At 42.8% G+C, this 21,189-nt stretch overlaps 2 protein-coding genes across 5 annotated transcripts in view; one reads left to right on the top strand and one right to left on the bottom strand.

The window, feature by feature from the left end:
- The window catches only part of tbc1d5 (TBC1 domain family, member 5), a 30,218-nt gene extending 26,396 nt beyond the window's left edge, over positions 1–3,822 (top strand). For all 4 annotated transcript variants that reach the window (XM_034705593.1, XM_034705592.1, XM_034705589.1 and 1 more), the window contains 5 exons: positions 264–472; positions 687–786; positions 1,722–1,801; positions 1,895–2,155; positions 2,622–3,822. In XM_034705593.1, the coding sequence (XP_034561484.1) occupies positions 264–472; positions 687–786; positions 1,722–1,801; positions 1,895–2,155; positions 2,622–2,921 (950 nt within the window). In that variant the 3' untranslated portion in view covers positions 2,922–3,822. The remainder of the gene's footprint in view (positions 1–263; positions 473–686; positions 787–1,721; positions 1,802–1,894; positions 2,156–2,621) is intronic.
- A 1,193-nt stretch (positions 3,823–5,015) lies between these two features.
- Positions 5,016–21,189, bottom strand: part of LOC117828442 (inactive phospholipase C-like protein 2) — a 36,351-nt gene continuing 20,177 nt past the window's right edge. The window contains exons 7-12 of the mRNA XM_034705587.1: positions 20,907–21,156; positions 20,470–20,756; positions 19,563–19,766; positions 16,159–16,234; positions 6,555–6,664; positions 5,016–6,241 (exon numbers count right to left, since the gene is read on the bottom strand). Of these exons, the coding sequence (XP_034561478.1) occupies positions 6,071–6,241; positions 6,555–6,664; positions 16,159–16,234; positions 19,563–19,766; positions 20,470–20,756; positions 20,907–21,156 (1,098 nt within the window). The 3' untranslated portion in view covers positions 5,016–6,070. The remainder of the gene's footprint in view (positions 6,242–6,554; positions 6,665–16,158; positions 16,235–19,562; positions 19,767–20,469; positions 20,757–20,906; positions 21,157–21,189) is intronic.

Below are 21,189 nucleotides of genomic sequence, written 5' to 3'. Positions count from 1 at the left end.
GTGCCACCATGATATGTCTATAGTATAAACTGATAATCTAAATATACAATAGTGTTCTACCAAAAAATTTACATCGGCCCTTGAGTTGAAAACACCCCAACTTAGGGTCTAGATTCAACCATGTTCAAGCAGTATTAAACTGTTGCAAATGTACACCGCATCTAACGTTTGAAGGTCTATGTCTTTCAAAGTGCACATTCTTATCACATCCTGTATGTTGTCCTGTGTCCTTTGCCTCTCCCGTGGTTCTGTGCCTCTCTCAGGCCAAAGCTCGCGGACAGTCAGCTCCTCACCCAGCATAGAAAGCCTCACGGGAGGGCGGGGTCAGTCCACCGCCTCCCCGCCTCTGCCCCCCTCCAGAGGGAGTGATGGCAGCACATCATCTCCGCCCCTCTCCGCCACCAAGAAAGAGTCCTTCTTCAACATCACTCGCTCTCGCTCCCACAGCAAGACCATGGGCAAGAAGGAGACGGTGAGCCGCCCCACCTGCTGTCTCCCCTAATAACCTCTTTAACTGTCGCTGTCAGACTGTTGATGTGTCCTTGTGTTCGTCCTTTTCAACTTTTTAATCTCACAGTTTCGACCCTGATCCCTCCTATGTGGGCGACTTCTAGCATGTATGTTCATGTGTGTGTGTGTGTGTGTGTGTGTGTGTGTGTGTGTGTGTGTGTTCGTGTTCTCCCCAGGAGGAGGACCTGGAAGCCCAGGTATCATTCCTGCAGGGTCAGATCAACGACCTCGAAGCCATGAGCAAATACTGTGCCAAGATGATGAACACTCACATCTGTGAGTACACCAGCAACAGATGGTTTTATTCCCACGTGCATTTTCAACAGATTAAACAGCAGTTAGCTCAAATACTGAACATCTTTTACTCTGAAGGGCTGTCTGTGAGAGAGAGAGAATGTGTTCATGTCTAGAAGAAGATAATTTCTCATTTTAAAGAATACATGTGTAGGTTAAGGTCTGACAAAGGGAGCTTTTGCAGAACTTGCTTCTTCAAGGTACGTTTTCACTCGGGTGTCTCAAAGTATGTAGTTTAGTTAGAGATTAGAGCAAAGCCCACTTTTACCAATAGCAAATGCATATAAATGGAGAAACTTATAAACAGGTTATATTTGGGACTAATGCCTTACAGATGTATTGATCGGTCAGTATTAATGGGGAGAATTGACCAGTTACAGACATATTTGTGTTTCCAATGGAAGCAGATGTAAATGTTTTTACAGAAAACATCAGAATAACTGTGCTTGGAGTGACTCAGCAATCTATGCATTCAACAGAAGCAATATGGCTGTCGCCAATGATTGGTCTCAAAACAGCTCTTCAGAAACAGATGGATGACGTCACGGATATTACGTCCATATTTCATACAGTCTATGCAATACTCTCAGCACTGTCTGATTCACATGCAGCAGAACATCACAGCTGAGCAGACAATGGCCTGCATTAGAGCAGGTTGACAGTGTGTTCCAATGTTAAAAGAAGTTGTCTGTTCAAGGAATCACTGCAAATTCAAATTGTTGCAAAGTCAAGAGAAAAGGTCAATTTAAACAGTTTGCTAATATCATCCTTTCTAAAGGGGTCTCAGTATTAGTCTTAAAAAAATCATCAGTGGGGTTGTTTTTCGATCGCAGAGCTAGCTTGTGGAAGAAAATAAAAAGAGGGAATTGCTGTTAGTTGCAAAGCACAATGATTAACAGCTTTTTATGTCTCCACAGTTAAAATCCAGGAAGTGATTCTCCAAGAGAACCTGGAGAAAGAAGATGAGGTCTTAGTGTCTCTGGCTGGACTCAAACAGGTGAGTCTAAGCGGGCAGCCTGAGAGCACATGATGGGTTTTCAACTCTCTTTTACATCCCGGTCTTCCTTTTCTGTTCGTCTGATATGACCAGATCAAAGACATCCTCAAGGGGGCGCTGCGCTTCAACCAAAGCCAGCTGGAAGCCGAGGAGAACGAGGAGATCACCATCGCTGATGATCACTACACCTCCACGGCAGCGGCCGCTGAGACTGCTCTGAGTGTCAACCATGACCTCAGTGACCAACAACAAGAAGGACACAGCAGGCGGGAGCGGGACTCTGATCTGGATGGGAGCGTGAGCACAGATGAGAGGGAGGAAGAGGAGCAGGCCATGACTCCACCTGATCAACAGGTTAATTAATTAGTCCTCGTTTTGGCTGCTGGAGATGTACCTTTGTGTTATGTTGGTACTAAAACACTCAGTTCAGATAGCTCATGATCCAGTGTTCAGTGTCTTTAAATGTTATTACTTTAATGGCCAACAAACTGCACCCTGTGTGCAAGAATGATCCGTGTTTGTACCAGAATTTTGTTGTTTGCAGGATTAGGTCACATGACTCTAAAGCTTGTACCATTAGAGATTAATCAAACCTAGAATGATGCTGCATAATACAACAACTGTGTAATAAAAATAGTGAGTCACATGTTCCCTGGAGGCTGAGGTTTGTTGAATAAATAAAATAAGCTTCAGGGCCAAACAAACAGCACACATTGCTTATACAGCCTTATTCTGAATACACATCTTCTGCTTTCGGACTGCAGTAAATACTTAAGGTCAGAATTTCCTCGACACAGTCTTTATTGTGTCCTCTGCACAGGTTGCGTCCTCTCTTGGCTCGGAGGGTAAGAACTGGGACGACTACATCCTCGTGTCTCAGGATGAGGACCTGCAGGCGGCTGACGAGGGAGGGAGAGAGGGAGCTGGAAGAGCTGCTGCCGAGCGCACTCCTCCGATTGGACGAGGGCGCGGCATGGTGCGACTGGAGCCCGAGGGCGCCGCAGGGACTTTCCACGACCCCCTCATGGCTGGCCCCAACTCAGGCTCTTCTAGCCCAGACGAGGGCTCCACCCACAGCAAAGACTCTGACTTCACTATCGTGAACCCCAACGATCTTTGAGCACGCAAATCCCCGGCTCCTCCTCCTCCTCTTATACCCGTTTAATTTCCACTGAGAGGATGTGATCCAAAAAAACTGACTGAGGATCAGAAGGTGGAGTCTGCGGAGCTGCGTCAGCTAAAAAATTGCACATATGGACTGTGACACTTGAGTCACACGCTTACAATACTCTGTCTCTTTACTTGTCATCTGTCTGAGCTGATGCTGTATGCTTTCTCATCTAATGCCTGTCTCCTCATCATGTCATCTTCTGTCACGTTATATTTAACTGTAGCACCCTGCTCCGCAGATAGAGGGCGCCATTGAACTTCTTACCCCCTCACTACATGATTACTCTAACATGAGTTGGACCTCAAAATGCATTCTTCACAGCGGAGGACTCTCCTCCTGAGCTTACTGTAAAATTAAGAGAGTGATGCTCCGTTTGTTCTGAATGTGGAGATGTCGCCGTACCTCTACTTACGTTATTGAGTCTGTATGTATGGGTCCTCGCAGAGGACATTTTCTGCTCTAATACTTCAAGGAAAGCTGTCTGCTTCCTTCCCCTCCTGAACCAGTGCCTCTGACCATTATCCTCTTCAACCAAACAAAACCTGACGTTGTGATCTTACTCTTTTTGTTAGTTTTTTCCTTTTTTAAGAGAATGTTTTTAACCCTTAGACCTTTTAGTTTCCTGGATACAAAAGGAATAGGTCTTATTTTTGTCCTTTTTATTTTAAAATTGATTCCAATGTGGACGTTTTAATGTGTTAATTGACATTTTTTTTCATTTCTCACATTATAACTGAGTTGTTCTCGTGTCCTGTGGAAATCATGTAAAGCAGCACACACAAAGAATGTCCCTCTAGCTGCCCAATCAGCATAATTAAGTCAAGACCAATAAAACTACATAGCGCTCACACACTGAAGTTATTGTGTCTGTTTGCTAATGCTGGGCTTGTTTTCAGGACAATGAGGTTGATTTCTATGTGCCTCTGTGTAAGTATCACTTCAGTTTGTGCACCACTGTATATTACTTCATTGTCACAGAAATCGTTAAACTTGAAAACGGCATTTAAAAAATCTAACAGCCTTCCATTAAGACATATACAGGGGCGTGTGTACAGCCTTTTTCAACTGGGGTGGCCCAACTCAGGCACCGACTCCAGCAGCAAGCACTGGCTGCATCTCAAAGCTCTTAACTTCACTCTCCTCTCTCCTCTCTCCTCCGCCGAACCAGAAGTAGTTACTGACCGCCATATTCAGTGGCGTCCCAAAGCTCTTAACCTTGCTCGCAGGATAGAGGAGACTGATCAGAGGAGCAATGAGAGAGGAAAGACAAAAACAGAATTTGTGGAAGTCTTTTCACTGACAGACGCGCCTCCTTATCAAATATCACTCACAGGTTGGACACAAACTTCTCTGAAACTTCACATCACCAGAGTTTAATAAGATCATAAACATACAGCGGTTTCTAAAAATTCGGTATGTGATGAGCCGACTGACAGCTGATCCAGAGTTGATCTGCTAACACTGTCCTCACATCATTATTTATGCCTGTCTTCATTTTCCAACACAGGAGGTTGCAGCTAGGTTTTGGATTTTTTGGGGGGGGTCTTTCATGTTGTTCATCTTTCTATTAGGTCTATGATTCCAAGTGGCAGAATGACAAACATTGACTGGGTCAGGAAAACTAGGGTATCGTTTTCACACATCTCCAGTCTCATAATATCAGGGCTAGCGTCATCTCTTGCCAAAGATGTGATATGACTGAAAGCTCCAGAACAGATACTAAATGGACCCTTCTGGTGAAATTGTTAAATAAATGTCAAAGAAATTGACTAAAGGATAAGATGCAGAAAAAAAAAATGTAAATCAATTTTGTCACTTAAGCGTTGTCTTTTATCACTAATCAGCATTAGAGCCATCAATGGAAGCTGTTAGAGGCTTTGATGTTCTGTACACAGCAGCACTAAAGGTCTGCCTCCCTTTTACAGTAGATTAGTGTCCCCAGCTGTCATTTGCACTCCACAGAACGTGCTCCATGTGTCAGTATGAATGAATGCACATCAAAGTGAAGCTGTTGCAGAAAGGAAAAAAAAAAAACACCAGAGCCTCTTTTATTTAAAAACTAATTTATTTCCATCTCGACCGTGAAGGAGGATCACAAACTGCAACTTCTCACAGAGCCGAACAGGTCAAACCTCGTCTACTGCACCTTTAACTGGAATGTTTTCATTCAGGATCAATAACTTATGTAAAATATTCTTCACAGCAAAAGGATTGAGTAACATATTAAAATACTGTACAGTGTTTTGCACACAAAGCACTTTTAACGTAAAGGTTTTTGTTCCCTAAAGGCAGACTGTAACAGGTCCAGGGTGGATCAGTATGGTGACAGCAGTGGTTTAATAAGCACAGGAGTTTCAGGAAAAATACAAAAATATAGAATACTGTATGTTAGGCAACAATATTTAAATGGTGACCGGACGAGACAAAGATAATGAGATGAAGAGCAGGGATCCAGGACCTTAAAATGCCTCATGGAAATTATGGCGTAAAGGGGCAGAATTCACTGAAGAGATTCACTGTTGAAAGACCCAAAACATCCCAAAAAAGTCCTGCTTATCTTTCATTTTGAAAGTGCATTTCCTTCAAACTTACTCCAACATAATCCTTGCTTTAAATCCTTGCTTGATATTGCTAGATTTGCTCTAACATGTCGAGTTGGCAGTTTTAAAAGCTTTTTTTAAAAGGATCTAAACATCTTTTTTCTGAGCTTGGAGTAGTCACAAGCTATGCCAGAACATGACTACCTTTTCTTGCTTTTTAAGGACAACTTGCACATAAGAAGAGATTAATAGGCCTTAAAAGTATTTACAGTTTAGTACAGTACAAACTGAACCTTGGCTTTAATTACATTCATCCCTCCAGTGACATTTATCTCCTCAGACTCCTGCCGCACTGCACTTTGACACTTTTACATTCATCCTCTTTTGTTTGTCTCCCTTAAAACAGTCTTGGCTTTAGCTCCCCAAAAAGCATTGGAAAAGCATTCCACTAAGGCTGAGTAAGAAGTTGAATGACAGGAAAGGGTTTCTATCAGCAGCCATGATAGCAGTTTGGTCCTTGGTGGTGTGTTGGTTGTTTTTTCGCTACACAGAAGGTCCTCAAGAACTGGCCGTATTGGGTTTGTCCTCCTGACCTCTGCGTGTTTGCGAGCGCACTCTTCTCACTCCTGCACTCTCCTTGGTGAGGCTTCCTGCCAAAGCAGCATCGTGGACCTGCTTCATGTTCTCCTGCACCTCAGCTCTGGCGTGCTTCAGTAGGTCGGCCTGACCCTGAGGAAGGAAAACACAGAGAGGGGTGAGAGTAAAAAAGGGACAGAGAGCAGAAGTATGAGCATCTAGCCCGGGGCTAAAACAGTCTCCAACAGTCTATCCTGAAGGCTGTGTGTGTGTGTGTGTGTGTGTGTGTGTGTGTGTGTGTGTGTGTGTGTGTGTGTGTGTGTGTGTGTGTGTGTGTGTGTGTGTGTGTGTGTTTGTGTGTGTGTGTGTGTGTGTGTGTGTGTGTGTGCGCGCGTGTGCGTGTGTGTGTGTGTGTGTGTGTGCGCGCGTGTGCGTGTGCGTGCGCGTGCGCACGCATGCTGCTGACCTTAAGGATGGTGATGTTCCAGCTGAAACTCTCCAGAGCTCGGCTGACCTTACGACCCTTAAGCCCCTCCTTTGCTGCCAGACTCTGTAACTTCTCATGAAACTCCATGGCTAGAGACAAAACACACACAGAAGCAAGGTCGATCAGAGGATATTGTTCCAGTCAAAATTGATACCAAAACTTTACAACCCCCCTTTTGACGTATGCATGCTTCTCCCCATGAAGTTTTTTTTTTCATTTTTGAAACCTGATATTTTTAGACTCATCTGCTTCACGTTGCTGTCTATGTGAAGCACTTTGTAATATGGACTCTGAAAGGGCTTTTTAATTAAAGATTATGATAAACAGATTTGGAGAATGAGATTATCTAAGATTATCTTCTCTCTTGAAAGACAAAAAATGTCAGCAGACAAAACAACAAACCCCTGTGTGTGTGTGTGTGTGTGTGTGTGTGTGTGTGTGTGTGTGTGTGTGTGTGTGTGTGTGTGTGTGTGTGTGTGTGTGTGTGTGTGTGTGTGTGTGTGTGTGTGTGTGTGTGTGTACACTACTAACTGTCAAAAACTGAAACACAAAACTGTTATAGTTTACCATTACTTCCATGTTTATTCCCCACGTTTGCCACCGCTTGATGATTGAATGAAGCTCTTCTAGCTCAAGTTACAACCGTTGCAGCTGTTAAATTAGAGGGATAGTTTTTTTTTTTAAACAGGGTTGTTTGAGGCACTTGTCAATAGTAAATGTATTACCCACAGGAGATGCTAGGCTACACGCTGAGGCAGGAGGAGCCACATGTACCACAAAATTCAGAGAACTTCAAGACCCAAACACCAATATAAGTGAGTCTATCCCACATAAATCACAGACTTAGAAGTAGAAAACTCTTCATGCTTTACTTGGCATCAGAAAGTCACTGTGTTTTGCACTCTTGGATGCAACTTGTGTTCCTCTGCCTGCAGGGCACTGATCAGCTGCTCAGGTCTATTGTATACAAGCCAGTCTTAATAAAGGGTGTGCACTGACCAGCAAATAGCTTGCAGGTGTTACACTCACTATTGACCAATACCTTACACTTAATAAAAAGAGCTACCCTTCTAAGCCAGCTTGGAAATGCAGAGTTACTACAGTTCCCTAAATGGCCACTTGATGCTGGAAGCAAGAGCGAGTCAATCCCCATGGAGCACCATATTACAATTTAGAGCATATGGGTGCCGGTTTGTTCTAATGAAGAGGTGCGCCACATGCACAGAGGCTTTAGCTCTCAAGTGGGTCCACTCTCCTATCCTCTCTAAATAAAGGCATAAAAGCCTCGAAGATATAACTTGAAAAGAAAAATTCAGAGCATGAACAAGTGCAATAGTGTTTATAGCCTTGCAAGAAATGCAGTCTTTGTGGCTATAGCCTGTTTCTTTACACATAAAAACTCTATCAGTGTTATTGTTGATATATCTGAGATGTTTTTTTATCATATAAAGGCATTAAATAATGCATAACACTGCTGCTTTGAGTGACAGCTAGCTGATACTGTCTGCTTGGCTTCATCTAATCCTCTTTGACATACTGATCTCTTGAGATAGATCCATCCATCCATCCATTTTCATCTGCCTATTCAAGATCAGGTCGTGGGGGCAGCAGTATGAGCAAGTCGACCCAGACATCCCTCTCCCCAGCAACATTTTCCAGCTACTCCTGGGGGATCCTGAGGTGTTCCCAGGACAGATTGGATATGTAACCCCTTCAGCAAGCTCTGGGTCTGTTCCAAGGCCTCCTCCCAAGTGGGCGCGCCAGGAACACCTCAAAAGGGAGGCGTCCAGGAGGTATTCTTATTGCGTGCCTGAACCACCTCAGCTGACTCTTTCTGATGCTCCTAGCTCCCTCAGGATGTCCAAGCTCCTGACTCTATCTCCAAGGCTGAGCCCAGCCAACCATAGGAGGAAACTCAGTTTGGTCGCTTGTATCCGTGACCTCTTCTTTTGGTCACTAACCAAAGCTCGTGACCAGTGGTGGATAGTAACAAAGTAAATCTATTTGAGTACTGTACTTCAGTACATTTTTTGAGTATCTGCACTTGACTAGAGTATTATTTTTAAGGGGAACTTATTACTTTTACTCCACTCCATTCAGAAGACAATTATTGTACTTTTTACTCCACTGCATTTCTATCAGTGCTCTAGTTACTCACTACTTTTGCTCTGTGTTTGCTCCACAGTTGAACGTGGAACAAACACAGAGCAAATTTCACTCAGATCAGGCAGTTCATTTAGAGGTGGTAATAATGGCTATAATTCTCCACCTGAGCCCCCATGGCCATATCTTCAGCCCATGTTAGAGGTTTTTGAAATGTTCTCCCTGTTTCCCACTCTGCCCAAATGTACAAAACGTAGATTGACTGGTAAATAGAAAGTTTCGCCTTTCAACTCAACTCCCTCTTCTTCACAATGCTGATGCAGCACCAATCCACCTGTCAATCTCATGATCCATTTTACCCTTACTCCTGAATAAGACCCTGAGATATTTGAAGTCCCTCACTTGGGGAGAAGACTCACTCCCCACCCAAAGAGGGCAATCCACCGTTTTCTGGCAGAGAACCATGGCCTCGGACTTAGAGGTGCTGACTCTCATCCCAGTCAATCTCTTGAGATCCAAATGCAACTTCGACTTTCATTTAGCGGATTTAATGACACTATTTCCATTATTCACTCAGGGTAAGGGGTAGGGTTAGGAAAGTGGATACAAATGCAGATTTTTTTTTAAAGTAAACATGCATTACATTTAGAAAGACACTTTTCAGCAAATGAGCATGCTGTGGAACATCTTCATGATTGAAATGAAGTATTACTACTCCCTGTTAACATACAGTGGCTGTATTTACTTCTTTCATTGTTTCAAGTAAAACACATGTCAACCTACTGACACTGTGACTTAGCAATAGCATCCCCCTACCCACTGACCTTGTCCCCAGTAAGCCAATTTCTTTATTATCTTGAGTTGTGAGTTGGTCTTTCACAAGATTGCAGGAAATGTAATTTCTGAAGGTGTGACCAGCTCTCTCTTCTCATTTCAAATAAAGCTACTGTCATCACTTAATGGATTATGTTATACAGTCAGCGTAACAGCACTGTAGCTGTAATTAACCGGGGACACAGGGATGATTTTGATTCTGTGAACTCATCAGTTACTGCTTTGAGCTTACTGGTCTCTTTCAGGTATTAAAGCCCACACACAGCACACAACCATCACCACCGACACACAAACTACACAACATTGAAAAATGTAATAAAGATCAAAACAAGTGCCGCTCAAACATGCATCCAAATCTGACTTCTGACCAAACATTTGTACTGTTTAAACTCGAAGATAGGGAAAAAGAGCCATGATGCTTTGGTCTGAGAGTTTGTATCATCCGCCTGCAGGCTTTACTCCATCACAAGCGGACTCCAGACTCTGGGGGATTGTGTCGTATCTCCTGTCTTCAACCAGGCCTACGCTTAATGAAGCTGCTCACATCAAGGGCTCTTATCGCCAAGGTCTTTCTACGTTTCCGCCCACACTAAATGTTGTTATCCACTTCTAATTAATCCCTGCTTATTGAAATTCAGACTGGAGTCACACTTAGGCAGCAAGTCTTCTAACTTTGCCAAATTAAGCAAACTTTAAGCATTAAAGAGAGGAGGAAAGATACTGAGCGTGTAAAAAAGGAGGTGAATGAAAAATGTGAGTGATGGATAAAGGCAAACACGAAAAGAGAAAAAGAGAGTCAGCGTTATAGAAGTGAGGCCGATGGCGACTTCCAGTGTGTGCACCGAGTTGTGTTGTGTGTCTGGCTTCCTCTGACCGCCCTGGGCTACTGTCCCACTGTTACCATGGAAACCCGGAAGTGGGTTAACATGGGGCACACATTGCTGCGAGCCATCGAGAGCCCAGACGTTAGCCATGCCAAGCTGTGGACCACACAAACACACACACACACACACACACACTGCTACTCACTTACACATGCACAAACACCCACACACACACAGAGTAAACAGATTGGATGTGAGTATAATTTACCAATTCCTTACCCATAATCCCTCTCACTCACAAACCGGTTGCAAACACAGACACACACCTGCACACACATACGTTGTCACTGCTCCACACTCACACACCTACAGAAGTTGCCTGAATAATAACCTTTAGCAGGCGGTTGCTAGGCAACTCAAAGGCTACGTGCCAAAGTGTGTGTGTCTGTGTGTCTGTGTGTGTGTCTGTGTGTGTGTGTGTCTATTTCCCTGTGAAACCAAGCGAAGCCGTTGGAGAGAACATTATTTCCGAGCCAATCCTGGGACAGTGTGCAGACACAGAAACAGGGTCCTGACCCACAGGCCACAATAACCTTCAGGGGGTTGCAAACCAGATGTAACCGGAAGTGAACAACCTTCACTTCCTGTCCTCTATGTGACCTGTGAGGATGCATGATGAGAGGAGATAACAATGTATACACTGCATATAGAAATGTTTTATGAAGTGTAAAATCTATACAGCTCTGTTCCTCACTGCCACACAAGTCAAAGGCTAAAGAAGCTGCACTGCTGAGGTTCTTAAAGGGCCAGTACACCAAAATAATAAAATGCTGACAAAAAGATGACTACCTTAATTTCGAATTATCCCTTTAAATAAACGATTCACTTTAATACAGTAATGCATGTGGCCTTGATTTTTGTATCTAAGGTGTTGTGGTTTCTCTTTGTAGATCAAGGTGTACAGTCCACTGGTGTTTCAGTGGGTGTTAGCCAAACACAAAATAACAATCTGCCTGGAGAACAAAAGAAGCTGAACACAATCAAAAATAATATACAACAATCTTTTTCCATTTCCCAGAGATAGTCATCCTACGTGATTGCAAAGGCCACACAATGGCTATATCACCTCCAGCTACTCTCCCCTCATAAGTTTTCCCACCAAAACCACTAGCTTCCCAATAACACCTGTTTAAATTTGAAATCAATCACACAATTTACAAATGAAGAGTTCATTTGCAAAAACAGATAACTCACTTTAAATTTTTTTTTAAATGTTTCAAAAAACATATTTTTTCTATTACTAGCTTCAGGTCTTATCAATCAATTTAACTTGGGTGGCTTTTACTAAGTCAAAATGACATTACTAATTAGCTGTATCTTAAAAATGTAACTTTATAAAAAAAAACGTATTAAAAGGAAATATGTTTTTCAAATGAACTCTTCAAATTACAATTAGTATTAGTCTGTTTTTCATTTAATCTTGCACTGATTACATTAAGTGCATCTGTTTTCACACTGTACGTTTATATACACGTCTGTTACTAATCATTATTTCTGTCTTTTAGTTACCTGGCTGCAGGTAATGGCACTTCTTGGTCTGAGCAAAAGGTATGGCTAAGACATGACTCACATACTGCAAGGCTCTTGAGTGATATATCCTTGGCCCTTCCGGTTCGGAAGTAGTTACAGACTTGAAATGTTAAGGAGTCTCCCAAATCTCTCAATGCCGCTTGGAGGATAGAGGATCAAGGAGAGAGGAGGGGAATAGGAGGAGAATTAACTATATAAAAGTGTTACAATTAACCACATCTTTAAACCCCAACTATATTCTTACTTCTCACGTTGATAGTCAAACTGTTAATAATGCATGGCACAGAGAAGATAGTCTAGGCAGGAAGTGTGTTTTCACTAACTACTGGCAAATTTGGAAGTCCCAAAAAGTTGGTGAATGATGAATTCTCAGATCACAGGGAGTACGCGAAAATACCAGATTCAAATTCCTTGTATTCTTGAGATACATTGTAATTAAAGTTCTTTCTGATTCTGATTCTGATTAACAACATAAAGTCTTTAGGAGGCCACAGCAGACCATTAAAACTGCTTCAGTGCTCCTTTTTATGCAGTCCGTATATCACTTAACTTGATAAGAGGAGAGGAAAACTTTTATAAAGGTACTGACTTACAGAATTTGAAGTTTTGTTATGTTGGTGGAGAACGACAACATTTATTTATTTATAAGAACTAAGATTTCATGACTGCAGAGTATGATTCATTTTCTTACTCATCAAACCATTCAGAGACTGTTCATGCATCCAATATGTCAGTGAAGGTTCTCAGTCATCCAGGTCATGGTAATCCAAAGCTTGATCCGTAAGGCAACTGGACTGGTAGAAATTCGTGAAGTGATTCACCTCTCTCTTCCGAAAGGCTTCTTCAGTTCTGACCAGACTGGGGAAGAGCTCGAAGATATAAGCCACTAAAAGTCGTGGGTGGGTCCAGGAGTCACAAAGGGTCTTAAGTAGGGTCATTAGTCTAGTTCCTGACAGTCAGACAGTCTGTCAGGAACTAGACTAACGACCGAACTGAAGAAGCCTTTCGGAGGAGAGGTGAAACGTCTTCAAGAATTTCTACCAGTCCAGTTGCCTTACGGATCAAGCTTTGGATGCCTCCAATATGTTTCTCTATCATCTTGGGTTTTTTTCAACCGACCATCCTAACTGTATGTTTGAAGGAACACTGTATATCATAATGCTTTTCCGACAAAGACCTAACAACATTTCTTTTAAACTATACAATAAAAACGAAAATGAAAAATCATCTTGATTTTGCAAACCTCCCATGGTTTTTCCTAGGACATTTCTAGAGAAATGTAGCTATACCCTGGTGTAATGTAATCCAAAGTAAACTCTGTGGACCGATTCTACATAAAAATGTTCCCATATTTTAGTTTGGGAAATGCTCTTATTTTGTTATATGCTACCGATGATGATCTTTGTGATTCTTTTGTAAACTTAGGAGACGTTAATTGCAATTAAATCACAAAAAAATTGTAATTTTTTTTCAGCCTCATAGCACTTAAGTAAGCTAGAGTGAGGCATGTTTACAATAAACTGAGACTCCCAAGAAACCGATAGATGCTCCTGCTTCAGTACCAAGAAGTAATGGTCTTTCTTTCACAGACATATCTAAAGGGGCGGTTTCACTTTGTTCACCTTGTTTGTTTAGATCTGAACACAGCTGCTTCTACGTGTCGTGCTGAGAGACTCTTGCTTAATTTTTCTATCCCAAACCCCTGGCTACACCAGAACTACTGAGAAGTTGGCCTTTGTTCCCAGAGGCATATATTGTTGTGAGACGAACACTAATTGGTTAGAAAATTGACCCGACTGTGCCAGTCCGCTGGGCCTTACCCGTTTGGGTGTGGTTCAAGACATGAAACTCTCGACCAGAGACGGAAGCATCACACTGGTTTTCAGCCCTCTGTTGAGTTGTTTTGCTTTATTTTAAAATTAAACCACAGGTAGAACTGATAGGTGTTTGAAAGTGAGGCAGCCCTTTAACCCCTCAACAAAACCTCACACAGAAATGCATCCTCTCTCCCTTCTCTCTTCTCCCCCGGTGTTCTTGTCTTCCTCACAGCGCTGCCTCCAGCTATCTATCTCCGCCATTCATCTTCCCACGGTTTTCTTCTCCCTCTGTGCTTCATCTCTCTGCTCTGATGTAACTTGCAGACATTCATCTCTGCCACCGGTCATCCCACGGCTCCCTCCCAGTGACCTGCTTATGCCTCTTGGCTGCCCTCCCCCTTCCAAAACCGAGAGGAGGACCTCCGCCTTGGGATCACCTGATCGGCATCTCTATTTTGTACACAGAGGAAGAGCTTTGTTCATGAGATCAGGCCTTGGGCCCTGCGGCTGCTCTTTATCAGGTGAAAGTGTTGGCATTGGGCCAGCAGCACAAGGCTGAACATCTCACTTTCACTTTTTTTTTTGTACATATTTACTGCATGTGAGCACATGTGAAATTGAAGATATGTGACAAAGAATATTGTGGTGAAACAGTATTTTAACAGGGAATGGAGCCTGAAACAGGTGAATATGTGACAGATCAACAAGAAAAGCTGTGTTTGAAGAAAAAAAACCTTGAATAAGTTTAATCAAAGATGGGATGGGTTGTCTGGGAGAAAAGAGGAGCTGACTGCAAATTTGTAAACAACATTCATCTCTGTCAAACACTCCCGTGTCTGCTCAATGGGCCCAACTGACTAATCATCTTCCTCCTGAAATATCACCTCACTTCAGGTTCATCTCCATTCCCCCTTCATTTCCTCTTTTCTATTCACACTTCTCTCAAGGGTGATAGAGAAACATCTGAAGACTGTCTACAAAACTCCAATAAAAACTCCAATAAAACCCAGAGATGCTTAGATAAATGTCTCAAGAGCCACTTTTTAAAACATATGACCAGTGTAACTGCAGCTTTTTCAAATCCTGCACCTAGAGAGTCATAGATGAAGTGAATGTTTATTTTTTTGCTCAAGCTCGCTGGTTAACACTTCAAAACGTCAATCATAGTGTCTCAAGGGTGACAGCTGTAGACTGAATCAGGTTGATGGAGGGTATGTGTGTGTTGGTGTGTGTGTGTGTCTGTTTACTGCCACTGTGACGACAATTTGGCTGACTAATGTCAGATGACCCTCGGGGCTCTGCTGTGTAAACAAACCTTTGCCAAAGATCACAGAAATAATATCGGCTGGTCAGATGTGATGCCCTTTGCTTAAGGGTGATCGATGACGGGAGGTGTGCCAATTTAAAATCAGTTCGTCCACAACATACAGATAAACTGAGCCAGTCAAAATCTCACATAACCTTCTGCGAGGCATTTGATGTGTGCAGAGAGGACAGGACAGAGAAAATATGGTGGGTGATGAGAGGACAGGGGCTTGAAGGAAAGGGCATTAGAGGAAAGACATGGAAATGAGATAAGTAGAAAGGAAAATGGATACAAGAAGAGGAGAGGAGGGGGAAGGAAAGGCAAGAAGAGATGCTACAAGAATATAAAAACAGAGGGACAAAAAGGAAATGGTGTGCACAGAGAAAAGGGCAATGAAAGGAAAGATACAAGCGAGCAATGATGAAACAAGAAAAGGAAAAGAATGGGAATAAGAGTAAATAAAGAAGTATACAGGGAGGGGGGAGTGAAGACATGAAGAGAGCAAAAGGAAAGAATGGGACACAAAGTAGAGAGAAGAACACGAAGAAAAGAGAGTGAAATACAGAGAATGACGGAAACAAGAGAGAAGATAATAGGTCAAGGAAAGGAACAGAAAGGAAAGATGAAAAATAGGGGAACATAGTGAAAACCAGGCAAGAAAACATGAAATAAAAAGACAAGAGGAGAAAAGATGATACATTGAAAATATAGGGTAAGAAAAGGAGAGAGCATAGAAAGACAAGAAAGGACAAGAAGGGATAGAATGAAGGACACAAGATGAGAAAGCATATCAGGGCAGAAAATGAACGAAAAAGAAAAGGACAGTAAAATGGTTTCAAGAAGTGACTAGAGGGAATGAAAGGAGAGAGAGTCTGAGGACAAAAAGGAAGGGAAAGAAAAATAAGGCCGTTAGGTTAATCACAAAAGCTGCCACAGCCGAGTGGATACCCGCACCGTTAAAGAGGCTGTGTGGGAGTTGTCATGAGTGGACGAGGAACACAAGCACTGCTTGCTTTCTACTCATAACACGCACATTAAAGCGCACGCTTCACATACCAGTGTCACGTTCACACACTGACACACAGGCATAAAAAAACAAAGCTACACACCCATTGTTTGCACATGCAGGATCCTGTCGTAGATTCCATCGGACAGCTCGATCACTGCTCGGCTTGCCTGGACCATCTGCACACAGGGAGACATCTATTAGAATTCAACACACACACCGTCACACACGTACGAACACATAAAGGGCATGATGAACCATTATCTCATTTGGCTAACTTGTTTTAAGTGCATAAATCAGATTGTTAATCACCTATACAGTCTGTTTTATGGTCTGCTGTTAAAGAACAGCGTATAGTAAACATTAAAGGGTGAGAACAAATTGGTGTAAGTCACCAGGGAGATTATTACTATGAAATAAAACACTATGGTAATGTTTGCTTATGTTAGCATTCAATAAAATGATGGTAATTGACGACAGAGTTCACAATTTTCAGCAAGACAACTACAAAATGAAGAGCAGACATGAACATTGGTGTCCATGGGGAGGCACCTACAGGGACTCATTTAACATCCCTACAAAAGTAACATTCACACAAAACACAAAGAAATGACATAGCTTCTGTCTGATTAATTCTGCTCCTCCTCTCACAACAAACCCTGCTGGGACGTGACCCCTCTGTGGAAAAAAAAATGCTGTTTGACAAATAAGGGATTAACTACACTACAGCACTTTGACCGGATCCAATTCTACAGAACACACATACACACACGCACATGCAAACACACACATTTATCCCCATTTCCTGTGCCTGTTTTTTTGCCTCTCCCTGCTCGCATCAGGGTTGAGGTGTGGAATCCATTTAGCTGAACAACATTCAAATCTATGCTAATGGTATTCAGCACGAGAATGGGTTTTTTCAACCCTGATATGCCTGGCTGGAAATGGAAGTCTACACACACGCATGTTTTTACTCACGCGGACACACAAAAAGACAGTCACAGGTCCACTGGTTGCATAGCAGTGACAAACAACCGTAGTTAAATTAAAGTGTCACGGCTTTTACACGGAAACCTTTATCATAACTTAATAAAGCCAGAAACAGATCCATTTATCTTCACTGCAGCTTGCTTCTGCTGCTTGCCCTCACTCACAATGCACATATACTGCTCGCTGGGCAGTATTTCTAAATTGGCAATTCATACTGACTGTCCATCATCCCAACCAAGAGACTCCTGGGGAATATCTAATATGAAACATGAAGAAGAGCACTTTGAGCAAATATCAATTTTAAAAGTATTGCAGAAGCCAGACAGATGGCAGAAACAGGGGGTGTAATGTTGTTTACTGCAACAACAGAAAACAGGCCGCCACTCCACCAAGCCAGGAGCACAGCTGTATGGAAAACACTTATAGAGGCCAGCCACAGTCACACCACATCCAGAGGGAATAATAAGAGGTGGTGAGGCACTGTATAGACAGATAGACGACATAACTGCTACCCAAACAAGAAGCCAAAACAGCTCCCCCTACTGAGTGGCTGCATCATAGGTCATAACATCCTTCATGTCAACAGATGGCATATGGGTCAAACTTTAAAACATAAACACGTCAATTAAATATCTCAAATATGATTTCTATCACCGATGTTAGCTCTCAAGATGCTGATTTACATCACAATATTCATTTTTATTCATAGTCCATCCATCCATCCATTTTCTTCCGCTTATCCGGGGTCGGGTCGCGGGGTAGCAGTCCAAGCAAACCGGCCCAGACATCCCTCTCCCCAGCAACACTTTCCAGCTCTTCCTGGGGAATCCCGAGGCGATCCCAGACCAGGCGGGAGATATAATCCCTCCACCGCGTTCTGGGTCTACCCTGGGGCCTTCTCCCAGTTGGACGTGCCCGGAACACCTCTAAAGGGAGGCATCCGGGAGGCATCCTTATCAGATGCCCGAACCACCTCAGCTGACTCCTTTCGAAGCGGAGGAGCAGACTATTCATAGTCTATTTTGGTTATTTGATACAATACAAATAGGTATAACACACCACAACTGACAGCTCTGTGAATGCAGCGCTGTGTGGAGAGGGAACCCAAAATTAGTTGGCTTTACTTCTCGGTCCATGGTGGTCCATCTTTTTCTTAAGTTATATTTTGGGGGCTTTTTTAGAGAGGAAAGGACAGAGAGATTGGGGGTGATGACATGCAGGAAAGGGGCCACATGCTGGAATCTAACTATGGGCATGTTTCTTAACCATTGGGCTAAATCTGCGCCCTGGTGGTGCATCTTTTTTATATAATCTGTTTTTCACTTACACACTCCTGAAATTTCCTTGAAATGTACAAGAGCTCTTCCCTTCAAAATGTTCCCAAAGTTGTGTGTTTGCACGTGTCCCTCACAGCCTGAAGTCTTCCCCATCAGATAAGGGGGTAGTGGGCAGGTTAGGAGTGTGGGAATGAGTCTCAGGAAAGAGGACATGATAGCAGGAGTACCTTGCAAAGCCACAGTGTAATATGCACAACATGATAGAAGACGAAGCAACAGAGACAGACGCTTTGAGGTTGTAGCATTTATATCAATGCTGCATGTAAAATGACAGAGGTGCAGAGATCTTTGCTGTTCTGTTCTTGAAAATAATTCTCCTTCTTTAACCTTAGATGTTTTAATTTATCCCCGTACATGTCGCTCTGCCGTGTCAGGTTTTCACAAGTTGCGTGAAATAAAATCGTCCCCTTAGCCCCAGACTTGTGGTGAATTTTACTGAACATTTGCTGTTGTGTTTTCACATCAGCTCCTCCTGACTTCATGTAAAAATTAGGGAAGGCTGGAAGGAGTAAGTTTGGCTAGAGTTTGAGTAAAAACATAAGCTGTTAGATTTCCCACATGCAGCAGACCCCACAAAAAGTTTTAAGTTTTCAGGCATGTTCTGCATGTGTGAATAGAGCTTATGTTATGAACTCATCCAAGCAATCTTAACATGCAGCACACACATACTGATTCATTCCACTTCGCTGATTACTAAGTTGACTTAACAGACCACTTTACTTCTAAGTCACCTTTCTCCTGTCTTGCACTTTCTCTCTTTGCACTTGTTAAGGGAGGGGAGTTTTCCTTGACCGCTAGATTTATTTAAGGACCATTACATAAATTAATCCAAGAGCTTTCCTCTAGGACACTGGAAGTTTACAGCTTGTTTAAGTGGAGACACGCAGAGCATTAAGACCAAGGTTAATCTGTCACCCTACTTTTTATGAGCCTTTCTGCAGCCAGGACAAATGGGAATGTTGTCTGCCTCATACTGATGAGGGCTCAGCTTGTGTTTGTGAAAATCTTGGCTAAAAATGAAACTTTTGTCCGGGGCAGGGGGTTGTATTGTTTATTCAAGTAGACAGGAGCTGGGTGGGGTGTTTGTGATCTGCGCTGCTTTTGTTTGGTCTTTCCTTCCTTTAAATGAATTTCATAAATACCATAAGTACATAAACTGTCAGCTCCCTTCCTTCCTCACCATTTCATAGGTGGAGACAACCCGGCGAAGGACGTCTGGTAGGGGTCCCTGGGGTTCCAGGCTTGGGTAGTGGTCCCGGAGGTCGAAGAGTAGTAACGGCACCCCATCTGGTCCTGACACCGTGGAGCCCAGAGCCAGTACGCACTGCATGAGGTTAGCTGTCGCCGACACCCCACACAGCTCCCTGAACACTACGACTGAGTTCTGTTGAAACATGGAGGATGTAAGATAAATGTGACACAGAAAAGTCTGACTCAGTCTTAGTCTTCTTTTAATATCCTAGCCCTGATCAGCAAACAGCATACACTGATTGAAAAACTTATAACAAATAAACAAAACTGTGAGAAATTTCTTCCCCACTCAGTCACACACAAACACAAAGGTGATCAAAGACTGCCACTGTGAAGGAGCTATTCATCTTTTCCTTCTTCTATTGATTTGCTCTCCTGCTGTTCTCTCCTGCAATTGTGCTGTTGTAGTTGTTAAGGCTTAAGTGGAAAAATCAAGACATGTGCATGCCAACAGTCTCAGCACACTGACTGAACATATAATTATTGTTTAATGGCTCCAGGCTGACGCAGCCGCCAACAGAACAAATTGCTGCCATTGCTCATAAAGGTTAGATCAGCTTTGCAAAAAAGCAGAAAATTCATTACTTGTGGCTTTTATTCCTCCTTTTTATCATTTGCATGATGAATCATCTTCGTTAAATTAAATATTGTTGGAGAAAAATAAAACATTCCTGTTCATCTCTTTTAACTTATTATCAACAAAACAAAGCAAACAATTTCTGGGTGCAACAAAAATGATTTTCATTACTTTTCATTTATTCTTTTGTTGCTTTTTTTTTCAATTAAATAATTTATTTTAAAAAAATGTTAGAAATAACATCCTTAGACTTGCTCACCTGCATGTTTTCCTTCAGGTCTGTTGCTTCCCTCAGCAGAGGAGCAGCCATCTTGAAAACCTCGTCAACAGCCCTGACTCCCAGGTCTCTCAGAGCTGGGTAGTCCCTCCCCTTGCGGGCCTTGCGCACTGACAGACCCCTTTTGTGTGGTTTTCCCCCTCCTCTCCGATTGGTTAGAGCCACATGAACAAACAGCTTGGCATGGTTAAGATCCTCTCCTGTCAGAGACTGAAGGGGTATATGTCTGAATCCTGGTTGAAGACACTCCAGAGGGATGGTGTACTGACCTGTGGTAGAAGGAGATCCTGTTTAGTTTAAAAGCATTGAAAAGGGAGATGAACATTTAACAGCCAAATACAGTCTTCAAAAACAAACTCTACTATTAAACTATGTGTTGGATTCCACTGACAGTACTATCTCTGACCCATGACACAGACCTATGAACTCATCCCCAATATAGTCATCATCCAGCACCACAAAGCGAACCATGGCCAGCTCAGGTAAGTTGATCTGGAACTCAAAACTTTCATCAAAGATTGGGTTGTCTCCATTCTGGGTCACAGTCCTGGTGCGGCGCTCTGTGCAGTCAGCAGGGATGCCATGGATCTCAACATACACGTAGGGGTCAACCACATCTCCTTTGGCCCCCGAACCCCTCGGCTTGGGCAAGTTTTGGCCACTGATCACCTGAGGAGAATATGAATACAGAAGCTGTTATCC

Source organism: Notolabrus celidotus, chromosome 16 (genome assembly GCF_009762535.1).
Source record: "Notolabrus celidotus isolate fNotCel1 chromosome 16, fNotCel1.pri, whole genome shotgun sequence".
Classification (NCBI taxonomy): domain Eukaryota; kingdom Metazoa; phylum Chordata; class Actinopteri; order Labriformes; family Labridae; genus Notolabrus; species Notolabrus celidotus.
This window is presented reverse-complemented; position numbering and strand designations above follow the sequence as displayed.